This window comes from Rattus norvegicus, chromosome 7, assembly GCF_036323735.1.
Source record: "Rattus norvegicus strain BN/NHsdMcwi chromosome 7, GRCr8, whole genome shotgun sequence".
NCBI lineage: Eukaryota > Metazoa > Chordata > Mammalia > Rodentia > Muridae > Rattus > Rattus norvegicus.
Window position 1 is genome coordinate 9,211,714 of NC_086025.1, and position 27,829 is coordinate 9,239,542.

At 56.6% G+C, this 27,829-nt stretch overlaps 1 protein-coding gene and 1 long non-coding RNA gene across 6 annotated transcripts; one reads left to right on the top strand and one right to left on the bottom strand.

Moving 5' to 3' along the window:
* Positions 1 to 19: 19 nt before the first annotated feature.
* On the bottom strand, positions 20 to 17,560 carry Zbtb7a (zinc finger and BTB domain containing 7a). Of its 5 annotated transcripts, none has more exons than XM_006240838.5 (3): positions 16,534 to 17,560; positions 6,919 to 8,174; positions 20 to 4,223 (listed from the first exon to the last, which is right to left on the bottom strand). In XM_006240838.5, exons 2-3 carry the CDS (start codon positions 8,160 to 8,162, stop codon positions 3,758 to 3,760), a joined length of 1,710 nt encoding a protein of 569 aa, XP_006240900.1. In that variant the 5' UTR covers positions 8,163 to 8,174; positions 16,534 to 17,560; the 3' UTR covers positions 20 to 3,757. The 5 variants fall into 5 exon arrangements, with proteins under 5 accessions (XP_006240900.1, XP_006240899.1, XP_063118968.1 ...); XM_006240837.5 differs by lacking the exon at positions 16,534 to 17,560 and adding an exon at positions 15,470 to 16,421; XM_063262898.1 differs by lacking the exon at positions 16,534 to 17,560 and adding an exon at positions 15,095 to 15,185.
* Positions 17,561 to 22,394: 4,834 nt separating this feature from the next.
* LOC120093770 (uncharacterized) lies at positions 22,395 to 23,923 on the top strand. Its single transcript, XR_005487453.2, has 2 exons — positions 22,395 to 22,505; positions 22,868 to 23,923. It is a non-coding gene; the product is annotated as an uncharacterized LOC120093770 (long non-coding RNA).
* The last annotated feature ends 3,906 nt before the right edge of the window (positions 23,924 to 27,829 follow it).

The following is a 27,829-nucleotide window of genomic DNA, read 5'->3' on the forward strand; positions in this document are numbered from 1 at the left end:
CAGAGACCAGGCAAAGAGATATCGTAACAGGCTGCATTTAGTGGTTGGGTTTTTCTCTTTTATGTACAAGAAAAATGAATTCTATTTTTTCGGATTTTTCATAATCTTTTGTTGTTTTTTAATTACTTTTAAAGCTTGTCCCCCCACCCCCAAAAAGTGCATTTTTCTTTAATCAGTTGATTTGTTTTCGTTCTGCCTCCCACACTTTTTATAAAGATTCTTACATCCGGTCAGTGGAATGTCTGTTCTGTGCTCTGGACCCCCATGCACCAGGCCTGGGGCCCCAAATTCCAAGGCACCTCGTTCTGGGCTTGGGGTGGGATTCCCCTGGCCCTCTGTCTCTTGGCCTCCCTGCCCCCCCACAAAGGTAAATCAGTATATATTTAGTGCGAGCTAGTTCTGAACTGAGATAATCATTTCTGGGGTGAGGAGCCCCCCAAGACCCCTGACCCGTCCGGTGCCAGCCACCCCCACCTCCGGGAAGGCTGTTTCCTCAGCTTAAATAACTTTTTAAAATAAAACTGCAAATATAAATATCTTTCTTTCTCAAAAAATAGGATTTTGCTTTTTCTTTTTTTGTTGGTTTTTGTGGTTTTTTTGTTTTTTTCTATTTTTCCTTTCAGCCTGTGTCCCTCCTACACACCCTGCTACTCACACTGCCTTCCCCTGAACGACCAGCCCAGTTTCCGCCTGGACTTCCAGGCTGCCATTGTGCCTGCCACAGCGGCAGCATTCCCTGGCTACCCAAGGGGACCCACCAGAGCACCCTCGGGTCAGCTGTGCTCAAAAGGGTGACAGGGTGGTGGCCACTCGGGGGTCCTCCTAAATGAGCACCCCAGGGCACCCACTTTGGTTCTACCACTGGAGCCCAGCATGGCGGGGCCTGCTCTGCCGTTTACATTCATTGGTTTCTGTAGATATATAGGGTTTTGCTTTTTATTTTTATTTTTATATTTTTTTATTTTTTTGCCTTTTTTTTTTTTTTTTTCTTAATCTCCAAAGGCCTGTAGGGACAGGAAGGCAAAGAGCAGCAACTACTCAGCAGGGGTGGCCTTGTTCAGGTCACAGGCTGGTGCCAGCTGCAGGCTGGTCACCTCCCCAGCACTGGGGTCCCCAGAACCCCACAGCCTGGGCCCTTCTGTCTCACACACTCACACACACGCAAATTCACCATAATGGAAGTAACAAATTTCTCTTCTTTTTCTTTTTGTTATTGGTACCAGGCAGTTTAAAAAAAAAAAAAAAGGGGACACACACACACACACACACACACACACACACACACACACACCCCAAACAACCAAATAAAACCTTTCTATAGCACCCTCTGCTCAAACCTCTAGTGAATTCCACAATTCTCTTTGGCAACTTTTATCACGGCCTTAATTTAAAGAATAAAAATTTGTAAAAATCGATCCACATTCTATATACAGTATGTGATTGCAGTATATGGGGGGGGTTTGGGGAGGGCCTTTAGGGGGCTGGGGATGTCCCGGCGCTGGGCCCATGCTGTGGCTGCGGCCCCCTAGGGACGGGCTGGCGGTTAAGGCAAGGTGGGTGTGGGTGGGCAGAAGCTGGGTGCAGAGTGAGGGGCAAGGGTTTAGTGCAATCCCTAAGGGATCTGCGGTGTCGCTGGCGGGCTACGGGACGCCCTACCATAGTCCCCAAGGGCTCCATCCACCCCAAGACTAGTGGCCGCTGGCCAGGATGACATGTGATTAAAGTTGGTTTTATTGCGAGAGGATGGAGGGGCTGACCTGTCTGAGAATGGGGGACTGGGGACCAACTTGGCCTCCACAGCAGTTCCCAGGACAGCTCAGTGCGAAAGTAGGGTGCAAGGGGAGGCCAGCACCACCCCGCCCCTGGGCCCATTCTGCTGGCCCCAAGGGGGGATCCTGAGACATCGGGGGGGGGGGGGTGTCGCGCAGTAGACGGGGTTAGAAAGGAAAACCCCTCTGCTAGAAACTGGAAAGAGGCCTTCTGAAAGAGCTTCCCTTTAAAACCAAAGAAACATTTGTCAGATGGGGACACAGGACCCTCTACCCCGCCGGCATGCACTGGAAAGGGCTCGGCAGAGTATACATGGACAAGGTCCCAAGTTTGGTTCTACCTTGGCCACAAGGTTTGACATGGGGGTGTGCTGGCACCCATGTCCCCCAACCCCAACCCCTGTCCGTGGCCTGTGGCTCAGTCAACACCGAGCCTTTTGGGGAAGCCAGAGTTTAGAGTGTGGGGGGCTCAGGTGCTAGCCCCTGGGTTACAGTCAGTGCCTTTGAATAAAAAGAGGGGGTGCCTAGGAAGGGGACCACCACACGGGGAGGGGGAACCACACGGGGGCACGGGGTCTGGCTAGCCGAGGACCAGCCCTCTCTCGGGGACATCCCTGAGCTGGGAAGGACAGGACAGGTGGCCTGCGGCTCCCAGGCCTGTGGTCTCCTACAGAGAGAAAATTAAAATAACCTGGGAAACAGGGGCCCCTGGCAGACTCAGGGAGCCCCGGAGGCAGGCCAAGCGGACCCGGGTCCCTTCCCGTGGCGCCCTGGACGCCCCGCCCTGAGTCTTGGGAACGCAAGCGGATTCTACCGGAGCAATGGGTTGGGGTTCTTTTATTTTATACAAAAATAAATTGACTTAGTTACTTCCCACTGCTCTCCCTCTCTCCAATTTTTCATAGAAGCTGGGTGCAACTTGTAAACATTTCTTAAGTTAAGAATGAAAAGTACCCGTTCAGTTACAAAGTGCCAAGATCCCCACATGGCCGTCGCCGCTTTTGCCCTTTTTTTTTTTTTTTTTTTTTTTTTTAATGTTCTGTTTTCGTGTTTCTAAAGTCTTGGGGTTTTATTGCTGTTTTGTGACATTAAGCTGTGGCCTTTCTCTCGCTCCCTCGCCTGTCTCTGCCTGAGTTCCTGGGGTTACCTCTGATCTTGGCTACGTCCACCCACAACTGCTGCCGGCTCCTCTGAGGAAAAGAATATTTTATATATCTCTCTCTATATATATCTCTATATAAACTGTCTTTAAGGAGAAAAGGGGAAATAGATCTAAAAAGTGCCTTAAAAAGTGGGGCGCGGGGTAACGACGAATTTTCAATCTCTGAACACAGGGTGGGGCATGGCCAAGCAGAGATGGGAAGGTTGGGGGGGGTCGCCCTGAGCAGTGGCCCCAAGGACCCCGTCAGGTCTAAGTGCCGTGAAAGAGGGTGGCAGGGACCCCAGCAGCCCCCCAAATCCCCGCTCTGGCCATCCAGGCTTGGGAATAAATAGATTTGTATGTCAGTGGTGGCCATGGTGGATGTGCAGAGATGTGAGGCCACAGGCGGGGAGGGAGCCCGAGGGGACACCCCCCTCTTTTAGTAAGTGCCCTGAGGAAGGAGGGTGGGGAGCTGGGGACCATTTTAACGTCCACTCATAGTGGACAGAGCATTTAAGGTCTGTCTAAGACCCCCTAAAACCAACCAGCAAGGAGCTGGGCGCCTGTCCTGGCGACCCTATCGCCCTCGCCTTAGCAGGAGCAGGCTGGGCCCCTGGGTGGGACCTCTGGGTGGACGGGGCGAGGGGCACAGGAGCAGATGGGGCCACATCCTAAGGATCTGAGAAAGGCAGGCGCCCGCGGCCATGGTATATACACGCACACATGTCCGCGCGGATGGATGGAGGGCGTCTGGACAGAGAACTGCTTACTTGTGGTGCTGGGGGTGGGTGGTGGTTTCTCTCTGTTCTTAGTTTTTTGTTTTGTTTTTGGTTTGTTTTAATACGAGTCAGGTTGCGAAGTTACCCTCAGTGGCGGCCACCGTGGGGCCACCCGCACCATCGTCTCCTCCACTGCCCGCTACATTCAGGCGGCCCAAGCCGTCAGGGCTGGCCTCCTCCTCGTCCTCCTCCTCGTCCTTAAAGTGCTTCTCCTGGCCATTGCGTGGAGCATCCGGGAGCCCGGGGGGTGCGCCAGCCCCGGAGGGGACATCAGGTGGCACACCCCGCACGCGGGGCTTGCGGCCACGGCGCGAGGGGACTCCATTGCAGCCGTCCTTCTTGAGGTGTCTGTGCAGGTGGTCGGAGCGCACGAAGGTCTTGCAGCAGCTGTCACACTGGTACGGTCGCAGCCCTGTGTGCACCCGCATGTGGTTCTTCAGGTCGTAGTTGTGTGCGAAGGCCGCGCCGCACTGCTGGCACAGGTACGGTTTCTCACCCGTGTGCTTCCGCATGTGCACCTTCAGCTTGTCCTGTCTGAGGGCGGGGCACGGTCAGCAGGCACCTGGGAGACCCCCATGCCCCACCCAAGTACTTGTCTCCCTTGTTCCCAGACCTCAGAACCCAGGGGCACAGGGGACCCAGCAAACCAGACAAATAGTATGGGCCAAAGCTGGCACTTGGCACTGCTGTGCAACGCAGAAAATACTCAACCTCTCTAAGAAGCCTTTTCATTTCAACAGTCAGGCAGGGGCTGCTGTGCTTGCCTTGGCGCCAACATTTCTGATTTACTGGGTGCCTGCTGGAGGGCAGGGCAGGACTGCGACAGGTACTAGGGAGTTCTGCTCTCAGACCCTAGCGTTCTATGCCTTGATAGCACATGCCCACAATCCCAGCACTCTGGAGGCAGAAACTGATGGATCTCTGTGAGCAGGAGCCTAGCCTGGGCTACATGCAGTTCTGGGATAGCCTGGTCTACCCACAGAGACTAAGTCTCAAACAAAATGTCCTACATCCCAAGGACTACATCATGAAAGGACTGTCACCTCCCAGCCCTCACCAAGTCCATCAGGTCCCGGGCCTCCTAGACCCTCACATGAACCTGTACCACAGCCTCTGACACCCCAAGGTCTCCCTGGGTACCTTTGCTGTGAGTAGTCTGTAAACATTGCCTAGGTAGTGGTCTCTGAAGGGCTGTTAAGGGGAAGGAAGTGTCTCTCCGAGTCATAACCTTGCACTTGTCATCCTCCTGCCTCAGCCTCCCAAGTGCTGGGCAGGATGAGTTCATGGCCCCTGGCTGCCCTCCCTCCATCCTGCCGCGAGTCCCGCAGAGGGGATGGAAATATCAGGCCTCTGAAAGGCGGGCCCTACCACAAACAGCTCTTGCTCCTTCTGATTAACCCAGGGCTGCACCTGACCGGGTGACACTCCCTAGTCTGGGTCTGCCCTGTGCTAAGTCTTGGGCTCCCCATGTAGCCCAGGCTGGCCTGGAATCCAAACTCCTCCAGCAACCCTGATGGCTTCCTTTGACGTATGGACTGATTAACTGCTATTCATCCCCTGTTGACACTCTGGACACCCCTCTGCCTTAGCCAATCCCCTGAGACCAGGTTCCCGCTCCCGCTCCGCTCCGGCTCTGTGTATAGGGCCAACTGAGCTGCAGCCCCTGGACCTCCACTGCTCCCTACTGCCCTGAGGGTAGCACCAGACCTGAGTCTCCAGCTGTTATACCAGGAGTACTTCAATGCAGTGAAACCTCACCACCCCCTGCAGCCTGCTCACTTCCCCCCCACTATCTACACCCAGTATTGGGGGGCAGCAGCTGTTCCCCTGCACAGGCCCCACCCAGTACCCCAGTGGTTAGTTTTCCTAGCTTTGTACAGAGATTTCCCCAGAAGGCTCAGAGGGGGGAACTGACTGGCCTGGGGTTGCACAGCAGCCCAGGGGCCACACAGAGGCAGGGTAGAGGTGGGAGGCAGCCCCAGTTTCATCACCCCAAGCCCCGGCCTGAGTAATTATAGCCCCGGCTGCTACAAGCCTGGCTTACTCAATGCTTGCCGTGAGTCACAGGGGCCCCTGGGCTCCAGGCCTAGAGGGGGCGGTTAAGGTGGGGGTGAGGCAGCGGGTGGGGAAGGCCCTAGAGAAGGGGTAAGCAGGTAAGCCACAGAAGGGCCTCAGCAGGCACCAGGTTCTGAGTTTGTTTCTCTGCAGGGAAGAAGGACCAGCCCCAAACTTGGGGGTAGCCAGGTATACACAGGGTAAAAAGAAATTCTGTGGAGTGGCCTCAGGGTGACCCAGGACCTCCACCTTGTTGGTCTCTCCAGAGCCCAATGTCTGTCTGAGAAGGGAGGGCTCTTGGTAGCCCAGGATGTCCCCTGGGGGAGGAGTCTTCCCAGCCCTAGTCTCACCTACTAAAGCAACTGCCTTCCATGGTACGTGCTCTTTGTCCCTACCTGGCACTCCTGGGCACTGGAGCCCTGCCGCACCCTCTCCTGCTGCCCTCTGGGGAGGGGGCCAGGGTGCTGGGATGGGGGTCGGGTGGGGCCAGGAAGTTGAGACAATGGCTTCTTTCTTCAGGCCTGGTAGGCGTGGCTGGGGAACCCCAGGGCAGGGGGTAGCGCTGAGTCACTGGGCCTAGCTGCGCCCCAGCCAGCCAGTCACCCCTACACACACACACACACACACACACACACACACACACACACACACACACGGCTGAGTACAGGTCTAGGTTGTCCTGGGTTCACACAGCCAACTTTGGACTCCTCAGACTCGATCCTGAATGGACTTGGGCTCCCCAGGGCTTCTTCCCAGGACTTCCCCCCCCACACCCACTACTGGTTGGGCCCAAAGGACCTCCAAGTTAACTGGCCCCAGGGACTCTGCACCACTGTTCTGCTTACAAAGCCTCTCCCCTGTCCGTCTGAATCGTTCCAGGGAGGCCTGGCTGGATGCTAGACCTCAGGCGCCCAGCGAACGCTGCTGCAGAGCCCAGTGTAGGGGCCCAGGAGGACCTCAGCACGTTCCAGGCAGGCCCACCTGGTCTCCACGGTGAAACAAACACCATGGTGGTGGAGCAACACCAGCTACCAAGCGAGCATCACTGGTGGGGAAAGAGAAGGGAACTAACTCTAGGAGGCACAGACCCAAGAAAAGAGGGGACAGAGACACCAAGAGAGGCAGAGAGCCTCAGTCGCTCTCCCGCCTGACCTCACTGGGCCGGGTGGCTCACCTGGTGAAGCGGACCTTGCAGATGTTGCACTCATAGGGCTTCTCGCCGGTGTGCGTGCGGATGTGCCGGGGCAGCTTGCCTGCGCCCTGAATCACCTTCTCGCAAATGGGGCACTTCTGGAAGGCCTTGGCCCGGATTTTCTTCTCGCCCTTCTGTGACCAGGCCGGGTACACATCACCCTCATGGGCTCCGCTGAAGTACTTCAGGTAGTAGTCCATGACACCCTTGTCGTCCGGGCGGGACTCCTCATCACTGTCCCCTGCCCGGCCCACGGACGACATCATCTGCTGTAGCAGTGTGCTGGCCGCTAGCCCGTCCACATCAGCGGCATCCCCATCCTCGCCTTCTGCAGCACCTGACAGGAAGCCCGGGGAGTCACCCGGCTCAGGGGCGGCCTCAGAGAGCGCCACTGCTTCTTCCTCACCAGTGCTGGCCCCTGCACGGCCATAGTGGCCGTTCTGTGTAGTGGCTGGCGGGGCAGTAGGAGGCGGGAAGAGCCCCCCAGGCGGGGCATCTTCATCCCGCTCAGGCCACAGCCCTGGGGTGCTGTCACCCTCCTCCCCATCGCCCGTTGGGGGCCGATCAGCTGGAGGCCCTGGGCCGTAGAAGTCTAAGCCATTGCAGTCACCTGCAGCCACAGCAGCCACAGCGGCAGCCACTGCCTCCTTGGTGGCATCCAGGTCGTCATCGGGGGCACTGAAGCCAGGCCACTGGAAGGCAGTGGGGGGCAGGCTATTCATGGGGTTGCTGCGGAAGAACTCCAGGTACTCCTTGGCACGCAGCAGGTTGCGCTGGTCCGTGGGACCCGCCCCATCGGGCTGGCCCGCATCCCCCACATCGTCGGCCGCAAGAATCTGGCGCTCCAGCAGGTCAGTGCACACTCGGCTCACGGCCGGGATCTCCAGCAGCCGGGCCGCACTCAGGATGTCGCCCACATTGGCCGTGCTGACCGTGAGCGTGGCTGTGTAGGCAAAGTCCATGAGCGCCGTCAGCGCCTCGGCGCTCACAAAGTCAATCTCGTACACGTTCTGCTGGTCCACGACAGCGCCCGAAGTGAACAGCTTCTTGAAGTACTGACTGCAGGCGGCCAGCACCGAGCGATGCGTGGGGAACTCACGTCCCTCCACCAAGATCACCACATCACACAGCAGCCCCTGAGTCCGCTGCTCATTCAGGCCGCTCAGGATGTCGCTGCTGTGGTCTGGGAACGGGATCCCGATGGGGCCGTCCACGCCGCCAGCCATCTTCCGCGACACCTGCAGAAAGGGGTGGCAGTCAGCAAAGGGGACTATCTCTGGCTGGAGCCTGGCCTTCTCAGCCTCAGTCTCCCCAGGGGAACACCGTCAGAGCAGAGCATACCAAAACCCGATGTGACAGAAGAAGAGGTCGGATAGCTAGGGCCTCTCTGTGCCTGCAGACCAGACTTGGGGTCCTGAGGTGGCCCTCAGTTTCAGGGTCTTATGGCACCAAGAGTCCAAAAGGGAAGCAGGGCCAGGGGTAAAAGCCCACCTACTATGGCCCCAAAGGAGGTCAGGACTAAACTGGCACGACAACAGGCCTTGCTCCCCTGGAAGATTCGTTGGGCAGGACAGGGTGTACCCCAACTCCAGGACTGAGGCCTGCCTAGTACCTGTACACTAGGGGTGCCCCCTTCCTGCCCTGCCCCCCACACCAGACAGACCAACTGGTGAATAAGGGAGGAAACCAAGTTACAGCCCATGCCATGCTCCCCTCACAGGGTAGACCAGGGCCTCCCGCACACCTTGCTATGTTGCCTAGGATGGGGCTCAGCATGCTCCAAGCCTCGGACTCCCCATCTGGAAAATGGGCAGCCATCCCTAGAGAAGCCCAGCAGAGGGGACACTGGGCTGTCCCCCACACCCCACCCCTCCTCGTTGCCCCCCCAGAGCTGTGACTCATCTGCCCACGGCCTTGTGCAACCCTCTGGCTCTGTCCCCACCCCTCCGCCCTCTCCAGGGAGCCAGGCTGCCCTTCGCCACCCAACAAGGCCCACATTCCTCCAGATCCAGAACAGCCCGCCTGCACTATAGGGCCAGGGGCCCCTGGAGTTGTTCCCAGAAGGGACACGGCCGAATCTACTCCTTCCTCAGCCTCCTGAGGAAGGAGTCCCCTCCCTCACCCAGAAGGCTGTCAGGAGGCACAGTCCATAGTGGATTTTTCCCCACAGGAGTGGTTTGTGACAAGAGTCCTTTGTGCCTCTGCCCCCACCCACCAAAGGGGACTCTCACAGATGTGACTGCAGAGACCAGGCCCAGGGGCCCAGAAGGGATAACCTACGCCAGTCCGGAGAGGCCTTGAGGAGCCCCCGTTGGTTGCTTCCACCCCCTGCCATCTGCTGTCTGGCCCCAGGCCTTGGAGAGCATGTGGAAAGACAAGTCAACCCTGTCCCCTCCTGCCACAGCCTGCCATGGAGGAGGGGGCATGTGACCCCAAAGGCATCCCCCAGCCAGGGTGACCCAGGGAATGGCTCAAAGGTAGCCCTCCAAGGGCCCCTGAGCCTGAAAAAACCCAAGTGACTCAGCCTGGTTGTCGCCTTGGGCACGGCCACCCTGGCTTCCCACCAGGCACTGAGCACCAGGGCCTGGGGCTACTGAAGCCCTATTTTAAGTACAAAGGCACCCAGGCTCCAGGTTGTGGCTAGGGCAGATGTTGGCCTGGAAGACCCAAGGCCACAGAGCCTGAAAAATATCTCTCTCTCTCTCTCTCTCTCTCTCTCTCTCTCTCTCTCTCACACACACACACACACACACACACACACAAAAGTGACCACCATCACTGTCCCCCTCAGAGCTCCTGGGTCTCTGGGCCCCTGCACCTGACCCGCCTGCCATCTCTCCAGGAACAGGCACCACCTGCCGTGCCACACCCCAGACCTTGGCACCACCTGGGCCTCTCAGGGGCCTCACCCCAGGAACAGCCTGAGACTCAGCTCAAGTGAGAGAGGAAGGCCAGGACCCGCCATAGCTCCTGTGAAACAAGGGATCGGGGACCCACGCAGGGCGCGGTACACCAGTCCCATCAGCCACGCAGGAGCTATGTCTCTGCCCAGCTCCAGGGACATGTCCCTCCTCAGGGAGACCTCCCCAGCACCGGTTGGGGTCCCTGCACAACAGCTCCTGCCTGTGCCTGTCTCCGTGGGATTTCTGGGGATGTTCAGTGCTGAGTCGGCGGACAGGCAAGGGGCAGGCCCTGGCAGGCCCCTTCTGGGTTGGAGAGGCGGGGCACATGCTCCTGTGGCCTGGCCATATAGAAGGGTCATAGCCAAAGGTCGGAGGAACCAAAGACCTGGGCCCACACCCTACTCCACCCACCTGGCAGGCAGACACACCCAGTATCAGGGGACAGCTGCTGGTCCCACCTCTGGTCTAACCTAGGATTACTTGCTGTAGCTACTTTCAAGACGATCTGCCCTCCCCTCTCCATGGTGTTCAGGAACTAACTAATCAGGTGTCTTCCTTTGCATCTGCCCTCTACCCAATGGGACAAGAGACACAAGGGAGAAGGTCCCACAGCAGACCCAACCAGGCCCACACTATAGCCCTGTAATCTTAGCCGACTGCAGGGACAACCAAGGAAGGCTACAGAGGCTGAACCCAGTCCTGGAGACAGGACTATGGCATGGGGGGGGGGGGGGGCGCCACTAGGCCTGGGGTCTTCCCAAGGTCACACAGGTAAAGATTTGGCCTGGCCTACAGGCCCCACCCTCAGGAAGAAAGAGGGGCTTCTGGGAAGGGGCTGGGACAAAAACTGCCACGCACTACCTTCCTGTACATTTCTGGGGCCAGTTAATGAGGGGTCAGACTCCACCCTCCCCAGCACTCCACCCACCTCCCACCCTGCTCCCCAGGTTCCTGGGTGAGATCCTGTATGGGGCCATGGTCAAAGCCTCAGCTTCCTCTGAGGACTCTGGAGAGCAGGCACTGAACTGTAACTTAAGGCCACCTGGCACACCCGTCCCACAGTACCCACCAACCTCTTGAGGGTCTTTGGGCTTCTCAGAGTCCCCTCACAAGACCCAGAGAGGGTGGGGAGCCACCCCAAGGTCACATAGCAAGCCTAGCTCACAGGTACAGCCCCAGGCCCCTGACCCTCAGCCCCCACCCCTCCCAGCCTGTGCTGCAAGGTTGGTCCCCATGGGTTACAGTGCCCTGACCTGACGCCAATGCCCGCCTGGCCTGGTCCCTAGGTCTGGTCTAATGGGACAGGAAGTCAGTGAGGGCACATAAGACGGCCCCCTGCCCGCCTGCCCTCCTGACTAGGTAGCAGTAGAGGGCCAGGCAGGGCTCAGACAGGCCCTGCCATTAACTGTGCAGTTATTGCCCTAATGGGGAGGGGCTTCCTGCCCTGGGCCTTAAAGGGCCAGAGGCAGGAAGGCAGCCGGCCCAGTGGGAAGTGTGTGCATGTGGGGGTGGGGACAGGCAGGCCTGTGGAGAGCACAGCCACAGGGTGGGGCCCAGGCCCACCCAGTTCCCACGCTCTGAGCTCCACACATCCAGAAAGGCCAGAAGGGAGGCCTAGGCCACTTCCAAGTGGAAACCGGACCCCCTCCCCAGGTGGAGGGGATGAGATTCCTGCCACAAGAAGCAACCAAGGCAGACTGAAAGGACCCAGGTCCCCTCCAGCCACAAATGAGTCCAGCTGCACCTGTTATCCAAGATGCCCACAAAAGTCTGAGGGACCTGGAAGGGTCTGCCACCTGAAGCCACCTGCACCACCCCCAGACCCCTCAGTGCCCCAGGGGCCTGAAGAACGCACCACCTTCCCTTAGAAACATCCTGGCGCAAGGTGGGCCCCCAGGAGGGCCTGTTCCTGTCAAACCAGAAAGGTGTGGGTGGGGACGGCCACTGGCTAGCCCAGTCCCAGCCTGCTGAGGGGACAGATGGAGGAGCCGATCCTCCGGCTACACTCCAGATCCCACACTATGGACGTAAGGCTGGGCAGCAGGAGGAAACCGACCCACCCTCACCCACCTGTGGACACATTCCTGGGAGGCCCTCTGGAAGCCCTGCCCCCTCTCAACACAGGGGGGTCTGGATCAGAGAGGGGAAGCCACTGGCCCCGGGTCACACAGCCAGCTGGAATTTGAACCTGGCTGGTCTTGCCTAACTTGTTCTTCCCAGGGTGCCTCTCCCCTCCCCCCCACACCCCCTAGGGAGCTCAGGCAGGGCACAGGGCCCCTGGCCCCTGTGCAGGCCATGGGGCACCCCCAGGAGGCTGGCAGGACTGAGGTCCTTGGGACAATTCAGGGTGGTATAGGTACTCCCACCCACCAGCCACTCCAAACCTGTTTCGGGTTGCCTAAGGGAAGTCCAGAGAACAGTAGGGGAAATTAAGGCAGAAAAGAAGGAATGTGACACTTCTGGGTGGATGGCAGGCCCCACCACAGCTTGTTCTCTGCCTCACTGCAAGGCCTGGGTGGGGCACAGGAGGTGGGGGAAGCCCAAGGTGGCTCAGCTGGCAGAGACCCACTCCCACCTCCTAGTAGCCCCTAGGGTGCCCTGAGCTGGCCCCAGGGAACCCAAGAGGACACAGATGAACCTCACTGGGGTGGGGGTGGGGGTGGGGGTGTGGGAGGAGGAATCTAAGACAACAGTTAGTCATTTGGCCCATCCAAGCCACATTGGACCCTTCCTCACGCTGGGCCCTGAGTGGTGACGTCTATCCCTCCTGGAAAAACCAGAGGAAACCACAGCTCTGCCCCATTTGGGGTACAGATGGGGCACTGTGGTGGTTCTGGGTCACTCACACCCTCCACCAGGTGCCCAGCACACAGGGCAGCAGATGCCAGGACCAGGGCAGATTGTTAGCTTCCAGCTGTGTGACCTTGGAGTCTTGATATCCCTCTCTGGGCTCAATGTCATCCTGGGCAGTGCCTATGATGGTGACAGGTGTTACTCAGGCATCCAGATCTCTTGGATGAGACACAGGTGGGCAGACACCCTAGGGCATTTGGTGATTTGTAAGACCCCCTACACTCAGAGGCAGGGCCGCTGGGCATGTGACCTTGAGTCTACCTTTGCTTCCTGTACCTCCCTCCCACCTCCCGTGACCCTTGCAGACCCTGGCTCACATAGGACCCCAACACTCCAAGCCTCAGTTTCATTCTACGGGCCAAGGACCAAGCTATAGGTCACACAGCCTCAAGGAAAAGAACAGAATGCACCCAAAAGCCACCAAGGACAAGGTGCTCTGCCCAACAGCCGTCCCCACACTAGGCTACTTGGGGCCTGTGGCTTAGGTCCCCCCAACACTCAGACCGGAGGTGTGTGGCTCCCTCTTCGCAGGCAAGGTGCTGACTGGCCTCTACCACAGCCAATCTCAACTAAATAATAAATACCCCCCACCCCCAAAGTGACCGGCAAATTAAAGTTTCAGTGTCCCCGTTGGATCCTGTTTCCTGCCTGTCTTCCACCCCAGGCTCTGTCCCCTCCCTCCCTCCCCCAGGCCGTCTCCACAGCGATGCCTGCCGGTAAACAGAGCCCCGAGCCCGGCCCCGGAGAGGTGCCAGGGCCCAGCTGGGGGAGCCACTGGGAGTCCCTCCGGGAAAGGTGTGGGGTGGAGAGGTGACCCTGGGATGAACAGATGTCCCCCAACTGAGTGAACCCTTCTGCAATCCCGAGCCTAGCCTGAACGGAAGGGGGGAATAAGGGCCTGGGGATCTCTCCCACCACAGCCCTGCCAATTACAAGTAATCAGCTTGGTGTCTAGGGTGGGTCCCCGCTCAGCGTGGGAGCGGCCACTCAGGATGACGCCCTGGGCCCAGGCCTGGGGAAGATGGTGGAGGGGGGAGTTAGCCTGCTGACATAAGAGGCCAGAGACACCCTCGCTGGGGGAAGCAGCTGTGGCAAGGAGGGGGGAGACACAGGGCTTCCGCCAAGCCTGTCACCCGTGGGTACTAGGCTTAGTCATTCACGGGTGCTGAGCTAAGTAGGTCTGCTTGGGAGGGGAGGGAAAGGAGAGGAGGAAACTAGGGAAGCCATCTGTCTCTCACTTCCGCCACCAAAGTGAACACCCTTGGGTGCCAGGCCCAGGTGGGGACGGCAGCGGGGGCGCACGTGGTGGCGATGGCCACCATTAGGAAGGGAAGAAGGAAAGGAAAGGACGGCGGCCCGGAGGCCGCGCGGCTCCTACCTCCTTCGCGGGCGGCGCGCGGGCGCCAGCGACCGGGACGATGGCTGCGGCGGGCTGGTGGCTCCGAGCCCCGGCGGGCGACGCTGAGCCCGGCCCCGCACCACCCTCCGCCGCCGCCCGGCCAATCCCCACCCGGGCTGGGGGGAGGGCGATGCAAATTACCCCGGATCTGGGTCCGCCCGTCACCTCCCCCGCGCCCGGCCCGGCCCGCGCCAGGCCGCGCATCCCCGGCCTCGCCTGAAGCCCCGAAGCCCCCTGACACCACACCCTCCCCCGGGAAGGGAACGTCCAGTCTTGTGGAGGAACCTTTCTCCTCGTCCCGGAGCGTCCGGAACTAAAGGAAAAGGGGGAAAAATTAAAATATCGAACGGGGGGGGCCTAGGAACGGTTACACAACAGGAGGGGAGGGGCGGCAGCCGGAAGCCGGGACCGCCACCGGCCCCCGGCGAGGGAGCCACGGAAGCCCCGCCTCTCCTGCAAAACCCCGCCCCTGAACGCAGGTTCCGCCCAGACGCAGGCACCATCCCCATGCAGAGCCGCGCCGGACTGTTTCTCGTATCCATTGGCTCTCTGGTCTGCCGCTCACCGCCCCTCCTCCGCAACGCCCCTCCCTGACCCGCCGCTATCGCGGGGCACTCTGGGATTTGTAGTTCACGTTCCCTGACCACCGTCCAAAACATCAAGTACTGAAGATAAGCAAAAGAACTACAGCGCCCAGGAGAACCGCGAAGACGCGTCCGCCTCCCAGACACTCCACACTCCACCCCTCACCCCTTCCCTCCGCCTCTCTCGGGCCTTTTTTTTTTTTTTTTTTTTTTTTTTTTTTTTGCAAAGCCCCCCTCCCTGTTTTGTCAGCCCCCTCCCCCTCTCCGCCAAGGAGCTCCATCCTGGCCAACTCCAACGTCTGCGAGCAATCCCAGATAGGCCTCTCCCGTCCCCCGCTTGCCCACTACCACTCAGAAAGGAGAGGCGCGCCCCAGGCCCTATTGCAAACTTAGCACGCGACGCGCCCCTCTGCCCCCACCTCCGCCTTCGGTGCGGCCCGACTCCCCTCCCCCGCAGGCCGCGCGCCGGGAGCCCGGAGGCCGTGCTGCCGGAGCAGGGAGGAGGGATCAGGAGCGGGTTTGTGCCCTTCGCCCCGGAGGGACCCGGGCGGAGCCCCCCCCCCCGCCCGACTCGTCTCCGGCTATGGCCGGGCAACCTTGGTATCCAGAACCCCGGAGTTGCGGAGGCGCCCCAGATCCCCCATCCAATCCGTTCCGCTCAGTACGGGCGCGCGGGGTGCGCACTGCGCCCCCGGCCGCGTCCCCACCCTGCAAGGAAATTTAAAAAGAAAGAAAAAAGGAAAACAAAACCCACCTCTCCGGGAGAGGGCTCCCCTTCAGCCCAGGCAGCTTACCTCGCGGGGACCCGGGCCCGGAGGACGCGCGATCGGGGCAGCCCGCGGCGCGGACCTCGCTCGGGCGGGCGGCGGCGTCACTGCCCCTACAGTAGCCGTACAGTACGCAAAGCCCCGTATGATGCTCGCGACTCCCTTCCTGGTTTGTCCGAGGGCAAGAGGGGTCCTCCCTCGTCTTAAAGGTGCCGCAGCGCCGGCACCCCCACGCCCAGCCCGCCCCCCCGGCCACCGCGGCCAGAACAGGCTCTGCAGGTCGGCTCTTGCCACGTCCCGCGGGGCTGCGCCGGGAGAACAGATCGGGCTGCAATTAGGGATTTGGGGGTGCCGGGCGGGCGGGGGGCGCAGCCCCGACCCATCGGCCCCTCCCCTGGCAAGCCCGTGACCTCTCCGCCCCGTGCGCGGCGCCGTGCCAGCCTGCTGGCTTATCTACGGCCCAGAGCACCCCGGGGTGCTGGGGGCGGGCAAGAGGGGCCCCTCGGGTGCAGGGGGTGGGGGCCGCAGATAAACAGCCCCGGCCTGTGCGCGCAGGGCGGGGTTCAGGGGGCGCGGGCTGTGCCCCCGAAGCCCGGGGCGGGGCGGGACCGGGTTGGCAGTGGGGGCGGGAGCGCGGTGCGCACCCGGAGGACCCGCTGCCGGGGCGTGGGGGGCCCGCTGGTCCAGAGAGCTGAGAGGAAGGCGAGGAAGTGACAGTCCCTGGCTGCACAACTCTCTCTGAGGCCAGCAGGGCGCTGCCACGGTACCTCATCTACCTCCCCTGAGCCTCAGTTTCCCCAAATAATGCGAGGAATCGAAAGAAGACTCTGTTGCAAGGACAACGAGGTTGCATCGGAGCTCCCGTTACCCTTGGCCTCAGTTTACCCAAGTAGTGCAAACAACCCAGGAAAGGAAGAGAATGGGTATTTGCGAGGATCAGGAGTCTGCATCTGAGCTCCGGGTTCCCTAAACGCCACCATAAGCCTCAGTTTACCCAAACTGCGAAGAGCCCAGAGTTTGCAAGGCTGTTTCAGAGTGTCGGTTCTCCGTCCAACCCCCTCTTCTGCGCCTCAATTTGCCCAGAGTCGTACCGGGGACCCCCGAGGGGGAGACTTGCAGGGCCGCGAGGTGTCAGCTGAGCTCGGGGGTCCCGCCCTCACCGGTACAGCCAGCCAGCAAACCTGCCGCCCCGCGATTACATAAAACAGTCGCCTCCACCCGGCTGTGCCAGGGGCGTAGCGCGGGGAAGGGGTTGGCGAGGGGCGGGGAAGGACGGTTGTTTTCCAGGCCTTGTAATTTTCCCTGCAGCCGGCTGACTGGCCCGGCTGGTGTGGGGCGTAGACCGGGACCCTCGCAGGGGCGCCGCGCCGGGCAGGACGGAGGTGGGGAGTGGGAAAGTGCGGAGCAACCCAACGGCTTTTGTTTTCCTTTTTTCCCTTTTTTTTTTTTAACCCCCTTGTCCTTTTCTCTCCCACTTCCTCTCTGGTCGTGGGAGAGGTCCGGAGAGGGAGGGGAAGGCAGAGGAGGGGACCGGGCGACAGCCCGGTTCACCAGGCCTACTGGGCTCGGGTTCCAGCACGCCACAGCCACCAGACGACCTGGCTGTGGGTCTGGCTCGCAGGAGGGGGCAGAGCGGGGAGTGGGAACTAGCGCCTGGCCTCAGTTTCCCTCCCCGCGCCCCTTCGTATGGAGAGGAGCCTTCCTTACTTTGGCTTTTAGTGTGTATGTCTATGGGCTGTGAGCCTCCGAATGCCCGGTCCTTACCTTAGGTATTTTTCATTCATTGTTAGTTCTGTTGTTGATATTGTATACAAATTGCCCCAGGTTGTAGGGAGCCCGGGATGTTGATTTTGTTTTTCTTTTGTTTTGTTTTGTTTTGCTTTTTACGTCAAAGCATCGACCTCTCCCAGCAGTTACCAACACTTTTTTATAAACCGAATTAAAAGTACGGTTTAACCGGGCGTGGCAACCCACGCTTTTAATCCCAGCACTTGTGAGGCAGGTGGATCCCTGTGAGTTCGAGACCAGCCAGACTACACAGCGAATTCTAGGGCAATTAGAACTACATAGTAACACCCTGTCTCAAAAATAAAAATAAATAAATGTACCTTTCGACACCCAAATACATTTGATTGGCTTTTTGTATAATAAGTTGCCTTCAAGGGGAAGTGGAAGCCCTGGCTGTGACACTAGCCAAGAAGGTGGGAAGGACTCCGGGCGGCCACGTGAGCCCGGCGCGGGGCGGGGGGACCCGGAACTTCAGCCCGGGACCGGAGCCTAGGAGCACTGAAGCACCCGGGTCGCTGCGCCCGCCCTGCCCTGCCTGGGCCGCAGGAGGCGGGGTCACCTGTGCCAGGCCAGAATTCTACGCCCACAGCTGAGGCTCCTCCCACCTACCTCGATTTCCCTAGAAACGGGCGCTGGTCCGGGAGTAGGTGATCTAGGGACTTCAGGACTTCAATTCCGTCTTCCAACTCTAGCTGTGACCTCAGGCTGGACCCTCCAGAGAGGCCTGGAGAACCAGCATCGCCTGAAAGCACACCCCAGAATATATCACCTCCAGTTTTCTGATGAGACCGATGGGGCAGAGCCTAGAGGTCTCCATACTACAAGAAGGAGGGTGGGGGAGGTCGACCAGGGAGAGCGGGGCGGGAGACTGGAGCCTAAGGCTGGGCAACCTGCAAGACCTCCCAGAAATCAAATGAAAGAAATATAAAATGCAACCCGGGAGGTGGCACATGCCTTTCATTATAGGGAATTAGAAAGAGTTCTTAGTCCTTAGGGCAGCCTGGTCAACATAGAAAATCCTAGGCCATCCAGGGTTACACATTGAGGCTCTGTCTAAAAAAAATGTTTTTAGTTAATGAAAAATAAATAGATTAATGAAATCTAATCTAGAGGCTGGAGACAGGGCTCAGCAGTTAAGAGCACTGGCACCTCTTCCAGAGGACCTGGTTTCGGTTCCCAGCAACCACATGGTGGCTTACAACTGCCTATAATTTCTTCAGCCCCCTGGGATCTGGTGCCTGCAAAGCACCACGATGGAAAAATAAAAACAAATACATTCTTTTAAAAAACCACTGAGGATGATAGTACGAGCCTTTCATTCAAGAATAGAGACCCTGGGATCTCTGAATTTGAGGCCAGCCCCTTCTTCTGAGTTTATCCAGGCAGCCAGTTACACACAGGAAATTCTGTCTTAAAAAACAAAACAGAATAAAAAAAAAAAACAAACAATCTAATCTAAATCTAATCTACTTTAAACGGCCCGGGTGAGGCACCGCACACCTATGGTCTGGGTGAGCTGTTGGCCCAGCTCTCCAGGGATTAGTCCAAGGCCATCCTCTGCTACTTAGCAAATTTGATCCCCTCTGGGCTATATGAGTCCCTTACTCAAAACTTAAACCAAACAAATCCAAACAAAAACATCTAAGCTCAGTGTAGAGGCTCTCGCCCAGAATTCCGCCATCAGGAGACTGAAAGGGTGAGGGGGATTGCTTCAGTGACTAGCCAGCCTGGGTTCTGGTTATGGAGGAGCTGGGGATAGTGACTCACGCCCAGGATCCCCGTCCTTGAGAAGTAGAGATAGGAGGATCAAAGACACATGGCTCTGTGGTTAAGAGCACCGACTGCTCTTCCAGAGGTTCTAAGTTCAAATCCCAGCATCCACATGGTGGCTCACACCCATCTGTAATGGGATCCGATGCCCTCTTCTCCTCTTGTCTGAAATGTGTGTGTACTCACATATATAAAATAAATAAATCTTTTAAAAGGAGAGAGAGCTTGGGACTAGCCTTGGCTACTTGAAATTCTGTCACAAAACCACAAAAGAATGATAAAGCATTGACTCACACGAAAGGCCTGGGGTTCAATAACCGAGAAAAACACACAAACACAGTGACCAAGGTCAAAGCAGAGGAAAGAATACCAAATGCTGCGCTCTGGGATGCTCTGTGCCCTCATACAGAGAGACTACAGAGAGGAGGCTTTGGAGTCAAACCCAGGGACACATTTAAAGGAAGAACACAGCAGAAGGTGCGCAGGGAGAGGGTGGGGCAACAACAACAGCATTTTGTGACTGATTTTGGGGGTAGGATCTTTGGTTTGCTTGTTTGTTTGTTTGTTTGTTTGAGAGCTGGGGACCGAACCCAGGGCCTTGCGCTCGCTAGGCAAGCCCTCTACCACTGAGCTAAATCCCCAACCCCTGCTTGTTTGTTTTTGAGACCGCCTCACAAGTAGCCCGGGCTGGCTTGGAACTCACCATGTACCCAGGGATGACCCTCACCTCTTTTTTTTTTTTTCCCTCTGGAGCTGGGGACCAAACCCAGGGCCTTGCGCTTCCTAGGCAAGCGCTCTACCACTGAGCTAAATCCCCAACCCCTGCTTGTTTGTTTTTGAGACCGCCTCACAAGTAGCCCGGGCTGGCTTGGAACTCACCATGTACCCAGGGATGACCCTCACCTCTTTTTTTTTTTTCCCTCTGGAGCTGGGGACCAAACCCAGGGCCTTGCGCTTCCTAGGCAAGCGCTCTACCACTGAGCTAAATCCCCAACCCCGACCCTCAACTCTTGATCCTTCTGCTTCCCCTAGAGTGCTGGGGTGACCCCAGCCTACACCACAGTTTCTGTTTGATTAAAATAATCGTTGCAGGGTATGTTAACTTACCCAGGAAGTTAATGAAGGACAATCTCCGATTTCAAGGCCAACCTGGTCAATAAAATGAGACCTCATCTCAAAAAATTTTTATTCAAGTCAGAGGATGGTGGTACACACTTTTAATCCCCAAAGTCAGCAGGCAGAAGCAGAAGGATCTCTGAGGTCCAGGCCAGCCTGGTCTACAGAGTTTCAGGACAAACGGCTACAGAGGAACTCTCAAAAACAAAAATTAATGAATGAATAAAATAAAACAGAGAGAGGGAATGTTCAGGGTTTGTGAGAGATTTAACTCTGTAGTTAATGGGTTAATTTTGCAGTGCTGGAGACAAGACACAGGGCCTGGTAAGAGCTATGCAAATGCTCTTTTCTTTAAATGAATTTATTATATGAGTACACTGTAGCTGTCTTCAGACACACCAGAAGAGGGCATCAGATCCCATTACAGATGGTTGTGAGCCACCATGTGGTTGCTGGGATTTGAACTCAGGACCTCTGGAAGAGCAGTCAGTGCTCTTAACCACTGAGCCACCCCTCCAGCTCGCAAATGTTCTTCTTAAAGTCCCACTTGGCTCCCAATGTCTTATGAAGCAGAGGAGGACGCTGAATTCATTGTCCTGCCTCCACCTCCCCAGTGCTGGGGCAAGTGACAGGCTGTGTCTGCAGAGGTGAGGGATTGGTCCTGAGGAGAGAACCATTTTGAGAGTGGAGCGTCCTTAGACTGCAGGGATGCTGGGGAAGATGGCAGTGCGCCTGCACAGTGATGTGTATATTAGGCAAAGAGGAGCTCCAGCAGCACTAAGCCCCCATAGGCCCCAGGACAAGACTTATTTCTAAACGACCACCCATCCAGGTAGATGCCTGCCTCATGGGAAGTTTGTGTGAATCTAGATATGACAGTGGCTGGAAACCACTGGGAGCTGTGTAGGGACTGGGTGGGTCCCCGGTTCCAGCCTGTGGGGAGGTCAGAGTGAGTTTGCTCTACAGACAAAGCCTCCAGACCGCCACAGCTACATCTGAGGGTGAAGACAACAGACGGACACACGGTAGCTGTGAAAATTACTTTATTTAGTTAACAGTGCTTTTTAAAAGACAGGGTCTCATGTAGCCCAGGCTGACCTGGAACCTGGATAACTTTGAACTTCTGGGTTTTTCATTTGACCCAGGGAGCTGAGGTCAGAACCCAGGGCCTTAGCAAGCCCTCTAACACTGAGCTAAATCCCCAACCCGACTTTGAACTTCTGACTCTTGTGCCTTGATGCTAGGCAAAGGCTTTACCCACTGCCTAAACCCCAGGACACTATTTTTCACTCTTTTCTTTAAGTTTATTAATATATTAATTGATTCATTTCTTTTTGATATTGTGAGTTGGGATCTCACTATGCGGGCCTCAGTCTCCTGGAGCTTGCTGTGTAGAGAAGGTAGGGCTCAAACTCAAAAGAGAGAGGGAGAGAGACAGAGACAAAGAGAGACAGACTTGATGGCACGTGCCTGTTGTCCTATCACTGGGGAGGTGGAGGCAGGAGGGTCAGGAGGAGTTCAAGGTCATCCTTAGCTCCCACGTGAACTTGGAACACCCGGTACTACTTGAGACACTGGGTAGGGGACTAGCATTTATCAATGGGCAGTAGGTGACAGGCTGTGCTTAACTCCGGTTGGCTCCCGACATGTGCCTATAAATGGCCACTCTTCCTTCTCTACACCATGGCGAGGCATCCTGGCCCACAACCCTCCGAGAGAACCTTCTGCCACTGCCACGTCGGGGGACATGTATGAAAACTACAACTGGGGAAGCTCCCAGCAGCACCCTGCAGGGCCAAAGATATATCAGAGCCTGTGTCCCAGCCCAGGACACACAGAAGAGAAGCAGAGAAGCTGTCTAGAGTCTAACTTCAGTCTTGCATGCTGCAGTTGTGTATTTGCTGGTTCCTTCCTTAAGTAAATGCACTTGGTGGACAAGTCAGGGTCTTTGGCTGCACTTCCCCCACCTACACTTGGTTGCCCGAGGACACACTGAAAGGAAGACCTTGATTCCCCTATCTAGGATGACCTCCGAAGACTGAAGAGAGCCCCCCCCCCCAAATGAATGAGGTCAGTGCCCTTGCTCTGCAGCAGTCAGGAGGCCTTGGGGCTGCCAGACGGGCGGGTATGGGAAAGGACATGGCGGCGACGGAGGCAGTTGTCCCCACCGGTTCCTTCTTTAAAAAAAAATCCCCGCCATTTAGGCAGCAGGACTCGACCCCACCCCACCTCCCCGCAGTGGCCTGCCACGTGGGCCGGGCGTCTGCAGTGCTGTCCCCTTCCGCCCGCCGCAGGGCCGGGGCTCTAGTTTCATTTCGCTACGGTGGTTTCAGTTTCAAGCTGGGAAGAGAGATGGACTGAGCTGGGACGACAGAGGGGGAAAGGACAGGTGCGGGGCGCCCCGAGTGCTGTTCCCGGAGCCCCGGGCCCACCCAGTGGCCCTCGGTTCACCCAGCTCTTCGCCCCACAGCCTTCAGCGCTAAGGTTAAGGGGTCAAGGTCAAACGCGCCTGATGTGGCACTGAAAGGGAAGGCCGTCTCACCTGAGGGCCCGTTCCTTCTGGGGTCATGGTCGCGCCGCAGGTGTTACGACACCCGCCCAGTAACACTTTTAGGAAGTCTGATGGAGTCCCCCGAAAGTCCCTTCCCACCCAGTGGGGAGGGGGCGGGGCAACGACCCGGGCAGAACAGGATGTGGGTCACCGAAGTGTCCCTGCCAGTGACAGGTCACTCTTGGTCCCTTGTCCACCAGGATGGAAGGTGCTCAAGACTGCACCCAGCAGCCGGGAGCTCTAGGGTGATTAGGACTATGAGAAAGACCCGGCTTCAAAAACCAAAGAAAAAAAGAAAAAAAAAAGATTGCATCCCGCCCCGAGGGACAACTCAGCACCTGCGTCCGGACCTGTATCGGGTGTTTGCCTGAGCCCGCCCACCTCTCTCCACCCCCACCTCTCCGCACCCCACCTCGCCCCACCCCCCCATATCCTTTCCTGCAGGTGGGACCCGGCCTGGCCTGCCTACCTGGTCCGGGAGCCATGGGGACAGACACACCCCTGCGTAAGCCTGGCTGGCAGCCAGGACACCAAACCCACGTACCTGGGAGCCTCAGCGCCCCCATGGGGCCTGATCGAGCTTGGACAGGTTCTGGGTCAGGTGACTGGTCAGACACCACTGGGAGGTCAGCCCAGGTGCGGGTGGCGACCGGGGGGGGGGGGGGGGGGGAGAATGGGAGGAAGGAGGAATCGGGGCTTGCGGAGTGTAAGTGTGAGCGGCCAGGCTGCCTACCTAGGCTTTTCCAAAGGGCTCTGGAGAGTGAGGACAGCTCACTATTTACTCTATAAACACCCGGGACTCGTTCAACGCATATTCACACGTTCCCAGGTGGTGCAATGATTCCAGAACATTCTGTCACCATCAAAGGAAGCCCTGATCCCACACCACCACCCCAGCAAACACAGGCATGGAGGCCTAAGTTCGAACCTCCCTGTGGCACCCATAAAATACCTGAGAGATGACAGCCCCTGTACTCTTAACCCCAGCACTGGGGAATCAGACTCAGTCTGGCCAAACCAGTGAGTATCAAAAATAAAAAAGACGCTTGAGGGGCTGGAGAGATGGCTCAGCGGCTAAGAGCACTGACTGCTCTTCCAGAGGTCCTGAGTTCAAATCCCAGCAACCACACGGTGGCTCACAACCATCTATGATGAGGTCTGATGCCCTCTTCTGGTGTGTCTGAAGACAGCTACAGTGTATTTATATATATTAAATAAATAAATCTTAAAAAAAGAAAAAAGACGCTGGAGAAATGGCTCAGCTGTTAAGAACACTGACTGCTCTTCCATAGATCCTGAGTTCAATTCCAAGCTACCACATGGTGGCTCACAACCATCCATAATGGGATCTGATGCCCTCTTCTGGTGTGTCTGAAGACATCTTAAAAAAAAAAAAAGGGGGTGGGCTGGGGATTTAGCTCAGTGGTAGAGCGCTTACCTAGGAAGCGCAAGGCCCTGGGTTCGGTCCCCAGCTCCGGGGGAAAAAAAAAAAAGGTGCAAGGTCAGGGAGATGTTCACTGGGTTGTATTGTTTGCTGCCAAGCCTGGAGACTGAAATGCAAGCCCTTGAAGTCACAGAAAGGTAGTGGCATTCGCCTTTAATAGTCCCAGCCCTGCCTAATCTACATAGAGAGTCCCTGTCTCCAAAACACACTAATAAACACATTCTAAAATGCATGCATACATATGTAAGGTATAGCTCGGGGTGTGCAAAGGCCTTGGAGTAATCTGTCCCTATGCTACAAGATAAGCAAGTTAAACACACACACACACACACACACACAGAAAACTGCACACTGGAGGAGACAAGGCCCAGCAGGAGTGGCCTCAGCCCCTGACCCTCCTAGTCCCACTTTGCCCCCAGGAAGTCCTCAGTGAGACCCCCAGCAACAGGGAAACCAACAGGGGCTGCGGGCTAGGGCTCACTGAGACAGGGAGGAAGAGGGCCATTGAGGTGAAGGGGAGGAGGGGCACTGGGTCTACCACCAAGCTGGGGCTTCCTCCTGCACTTCCGGCTCTTTCTTGTGGGGTATGGATCGGAGACAGCACCTCCCTTGAAGTCCCAACCATGAAACATGGGGCTGCCCTCTTTCCACACCATTCGTTGTCTTCCATACCCCTTGATAGAGTGACAGAGAGTGTAACTCCGAAAGCCCCTCTCTGCCCATGCCCCTAAATTGCTCACAGGACTCCACGTTACCACATGAGAACAAGCGAAGACTGAAGCTACTGACATAGGAAGAGGGAATCCCCGTGTCTCCTGTCTGTGGGGAACCCAGGAGAAGTGAGGACTGGGCAGCAGAGAGTCCCCGAGAGGCCAGCAATATGGCTAAGTAGGTAAAGGTGCTTGCAAACAAATATGAGTTTGAGCTCTGAGCTCTACCTGATGAAGGAACTCCCAGGAGTTGTCCTATCGTAATAAATACATGGAATGAGCAGGAAGTTAGGCTGAGAACAGGAATGCACATAAAGTTTAAAACAAAACAAAACAAAAACACTTGCTACTCTTGCAATGGTCCCAAGTTCAGTCCCCAGCACTCACATCAGGCTCAAAACCACCTATAATTTCACCTCCAGGGATCTGATGACTGTTTCTAGCCTCTGCAGGCACTGCAAACGTGTGCAGGCACACGCACTGACACACACGCCACACCCACACACAAACATAAACACACACACTGAAAACAAAGGGTCTCCCTCCGAAAAAAAAAAAAAAAAAAAAAAAAAAAAAGAAAAAGAAAACTTACCACACTGTAGGGGTTGGGGATTTAGCTCAGTGGTAGAGCGCTTGCCTAGCAGGAGCAAGGCCCTAGCAAGGCCCTGGGTTCGGTCCCCACCTCCGAAAAAAAAAAAAAAAAAAAAAAGAAAAAGAAAACAAAGGGTCTCAAAAGCTTCCCTGAGGACTGAGGGAAGACTTGGTGAGTCTGTAGGAGGGATGTAGCACAGGTCAGCTGCCTAGGGACCCACTCACCCAAACCAGAGTCTAAGTAAGAAATTTTACACTGTTCTGTCAGGGTCAAGGTCCATCCATGGATGATGGGCAGTTGGTATCATGCTGGAATTATCGTGGCTTCTTTTCCTGTGTATGCATGGAAGCCAGTGGCCATCTGGTCATGGGTATTTACCATGGTGGTTTTTTTTTTTTTTTAAGATTTATTTATTATATATAAGTACACTGTAGCTGTCTTCAGATACACCAGAAGAGGGCATCAGACCTCATCATAGATGGCTGTGAGCCACCATGTGGTTGCTGGGAATTGAACTCATTACCTCTGGAAGAGCAGTCGGGTGCTCTTAACCGCTGAGCCATCTCTCCAGCCCCCATGGTGTTTTTTGAAGCAGGGTCTCTCACTGAAGGTAGAGCCCATGGGTTTCTACAGAATGTCTGGCTGGTGAGCCCAGGGGTCCTCCTCCCTCAATCTCCATGGCATTGAGGTTTCAGGAATGTACTAGATTTTAATGTGGGTGTTGGGGACCAATGGCTGCACAGCAAAGCACTTCACAGACTGACCCATTTCCCCAGTTCCTGGGTTTTTTTTGTTTTTGTTGTTTTTCCTGAAACAGGGGCTCTCTGTGTAACCCATCCTAACCTAAAATTCAGGGCAATTTGTCTACTTCAGTCTCTCAAATCCTGCAATTACAGTGCAGCACCAATGGCCATCTAGGTTGCTCTTTTTCTTAATGCTGCCAGGACAATTCCCACACAGGGCCAGGACCAGCCCTATGTTGACAGTGTAGCTCTAGCTGTCCCAAAACTCCCTCTCTAGAGCCACCCGACCTCAACTCAGCGATCTACCTGCCTCTGCTTCCACACGGTTAGGATTAATAGTGCACAGCAAGGCACTCTCGTTTGAAGTAAAGTCCTAGACAGCCTAGGTTAGCCTCCACAGCTATTGGAGTTGGCAATAGCTGTGATGACAGGTGTGCATCACCAATGCCAGGTCCTACCTGGCTCTATCTGGGAATTCTACCAGACTCAGCTGTAATCCGCCTCTCCCAGGAGTATTGGGGTCTCCTTGTTTCACCTTGGCTCTCAGGGCAGTCCATCTGTGCTGCATAATTTGAGTATGGCAAGGCCATAGGAAATGGGGTGAACTCAACCTAATGACTCTTGAGTGAGGCATATCATCAGGGTGGTCCTGCAACTCCATAGGCTCCATCTGCCATAGGCTGACATGACAGGGGACCTGTCTACCTACTTCTTGGGGTCCAAAGGCAAGGGGGATAATTTATAAACTTATGGGTGGACGTAGCCACACTTATCCCAGCACCCAAGAGGAGGAAGAGACAGGTAGATCTGGTTTAAGGCCAGGCTAGGCTAGAGAGAGACCCTGGCTGTTCTGAAATTGAAATTGGCAACCAAACAGATTTGTAGCCAGAGCTCAGTGGCTAGAGTTCAGCTATGGTGGACATGGCCTGGGTTCCATCCTTATTGCTTCGCCTGGTGTTTGCAAGGTCATTCTCAGCAACACAATGATTGGAGGCCAATCTGGACTACATGAAACACTGGCTGAAACAGTTACTATTCAGTTTTTGGCTCACAATTTTGCTGAGAAATGATATCCTTTAATCTTTAAGGACAGGGAAACTGAGGCAAACAGGGTCCCAGGCCTTCCTCCAGGGTCCAGAACTTTGAGACCTCAGTTGGATGTTCCACCAGAACTCCATTATGTCCCCACCTGCTGAGTCAGAGTCCATGTGTGGGCACAGCCTAGGAACAGGTGGTGGCCCTGGGCAGGTCCTTCAGTGAGGCTGGGCTGCTCCCTCACCAGCCTGCCCAATTACCCAGCATCTGCACTACAGGCTCCTCCCTCCCCTGGAAGCTGGTAGAAACCAAAGCCCCATCAGCACCCAGTCTCTGGAGCCATGGCTACCCAGGAATGGGTTGTGCCTGCGCCCATAGCCACAAGGCCCACAGCCAAAGGGCCCTGATCACCTGCTCTGAGGAGGAGAAAGGACAGAGGGAGGTAGCTGTCCATCCCACTCATGGCTCAGGCAGGGAGCCTGCCTTCTGGGAAGTCGGTAACGCCCCACATCTGGGTTCTGTGCTGTTCCTGCACATGCACCTCCACCAGACTAAGTCCCTTGGCTCTGGGTGTGCTGAGATGTGCCCCCGACACCTAGGGACTTAATGCCAGGCACTCCCAAGCTGAAACTGCTGTG

Coding starts and splice junctions, on each gene's coding strand:
- Zbtb7a (XM_006240836.5), bottom strand. CDS start 14,295: ATGCGCGGCCTGGCGCGGGCCGGGCCGGGCGCGGGGGAGGTGACGGGC. Junction 8,175..14,070: donor GCGCGCCGCCCGCGAAGGAG/GTAGGAGCCGCG, acceptor CCCTTTCTGCAG/GTGTCGCGGAAGATGGCTGG. Junction 4,224..6,918: donor TGCAAGGTCCGCTTCACCAG/GTGAGCCACCCG, acceptor CCCCGCCCTCAG/ACAGGACAAGCTGAAGGTGC.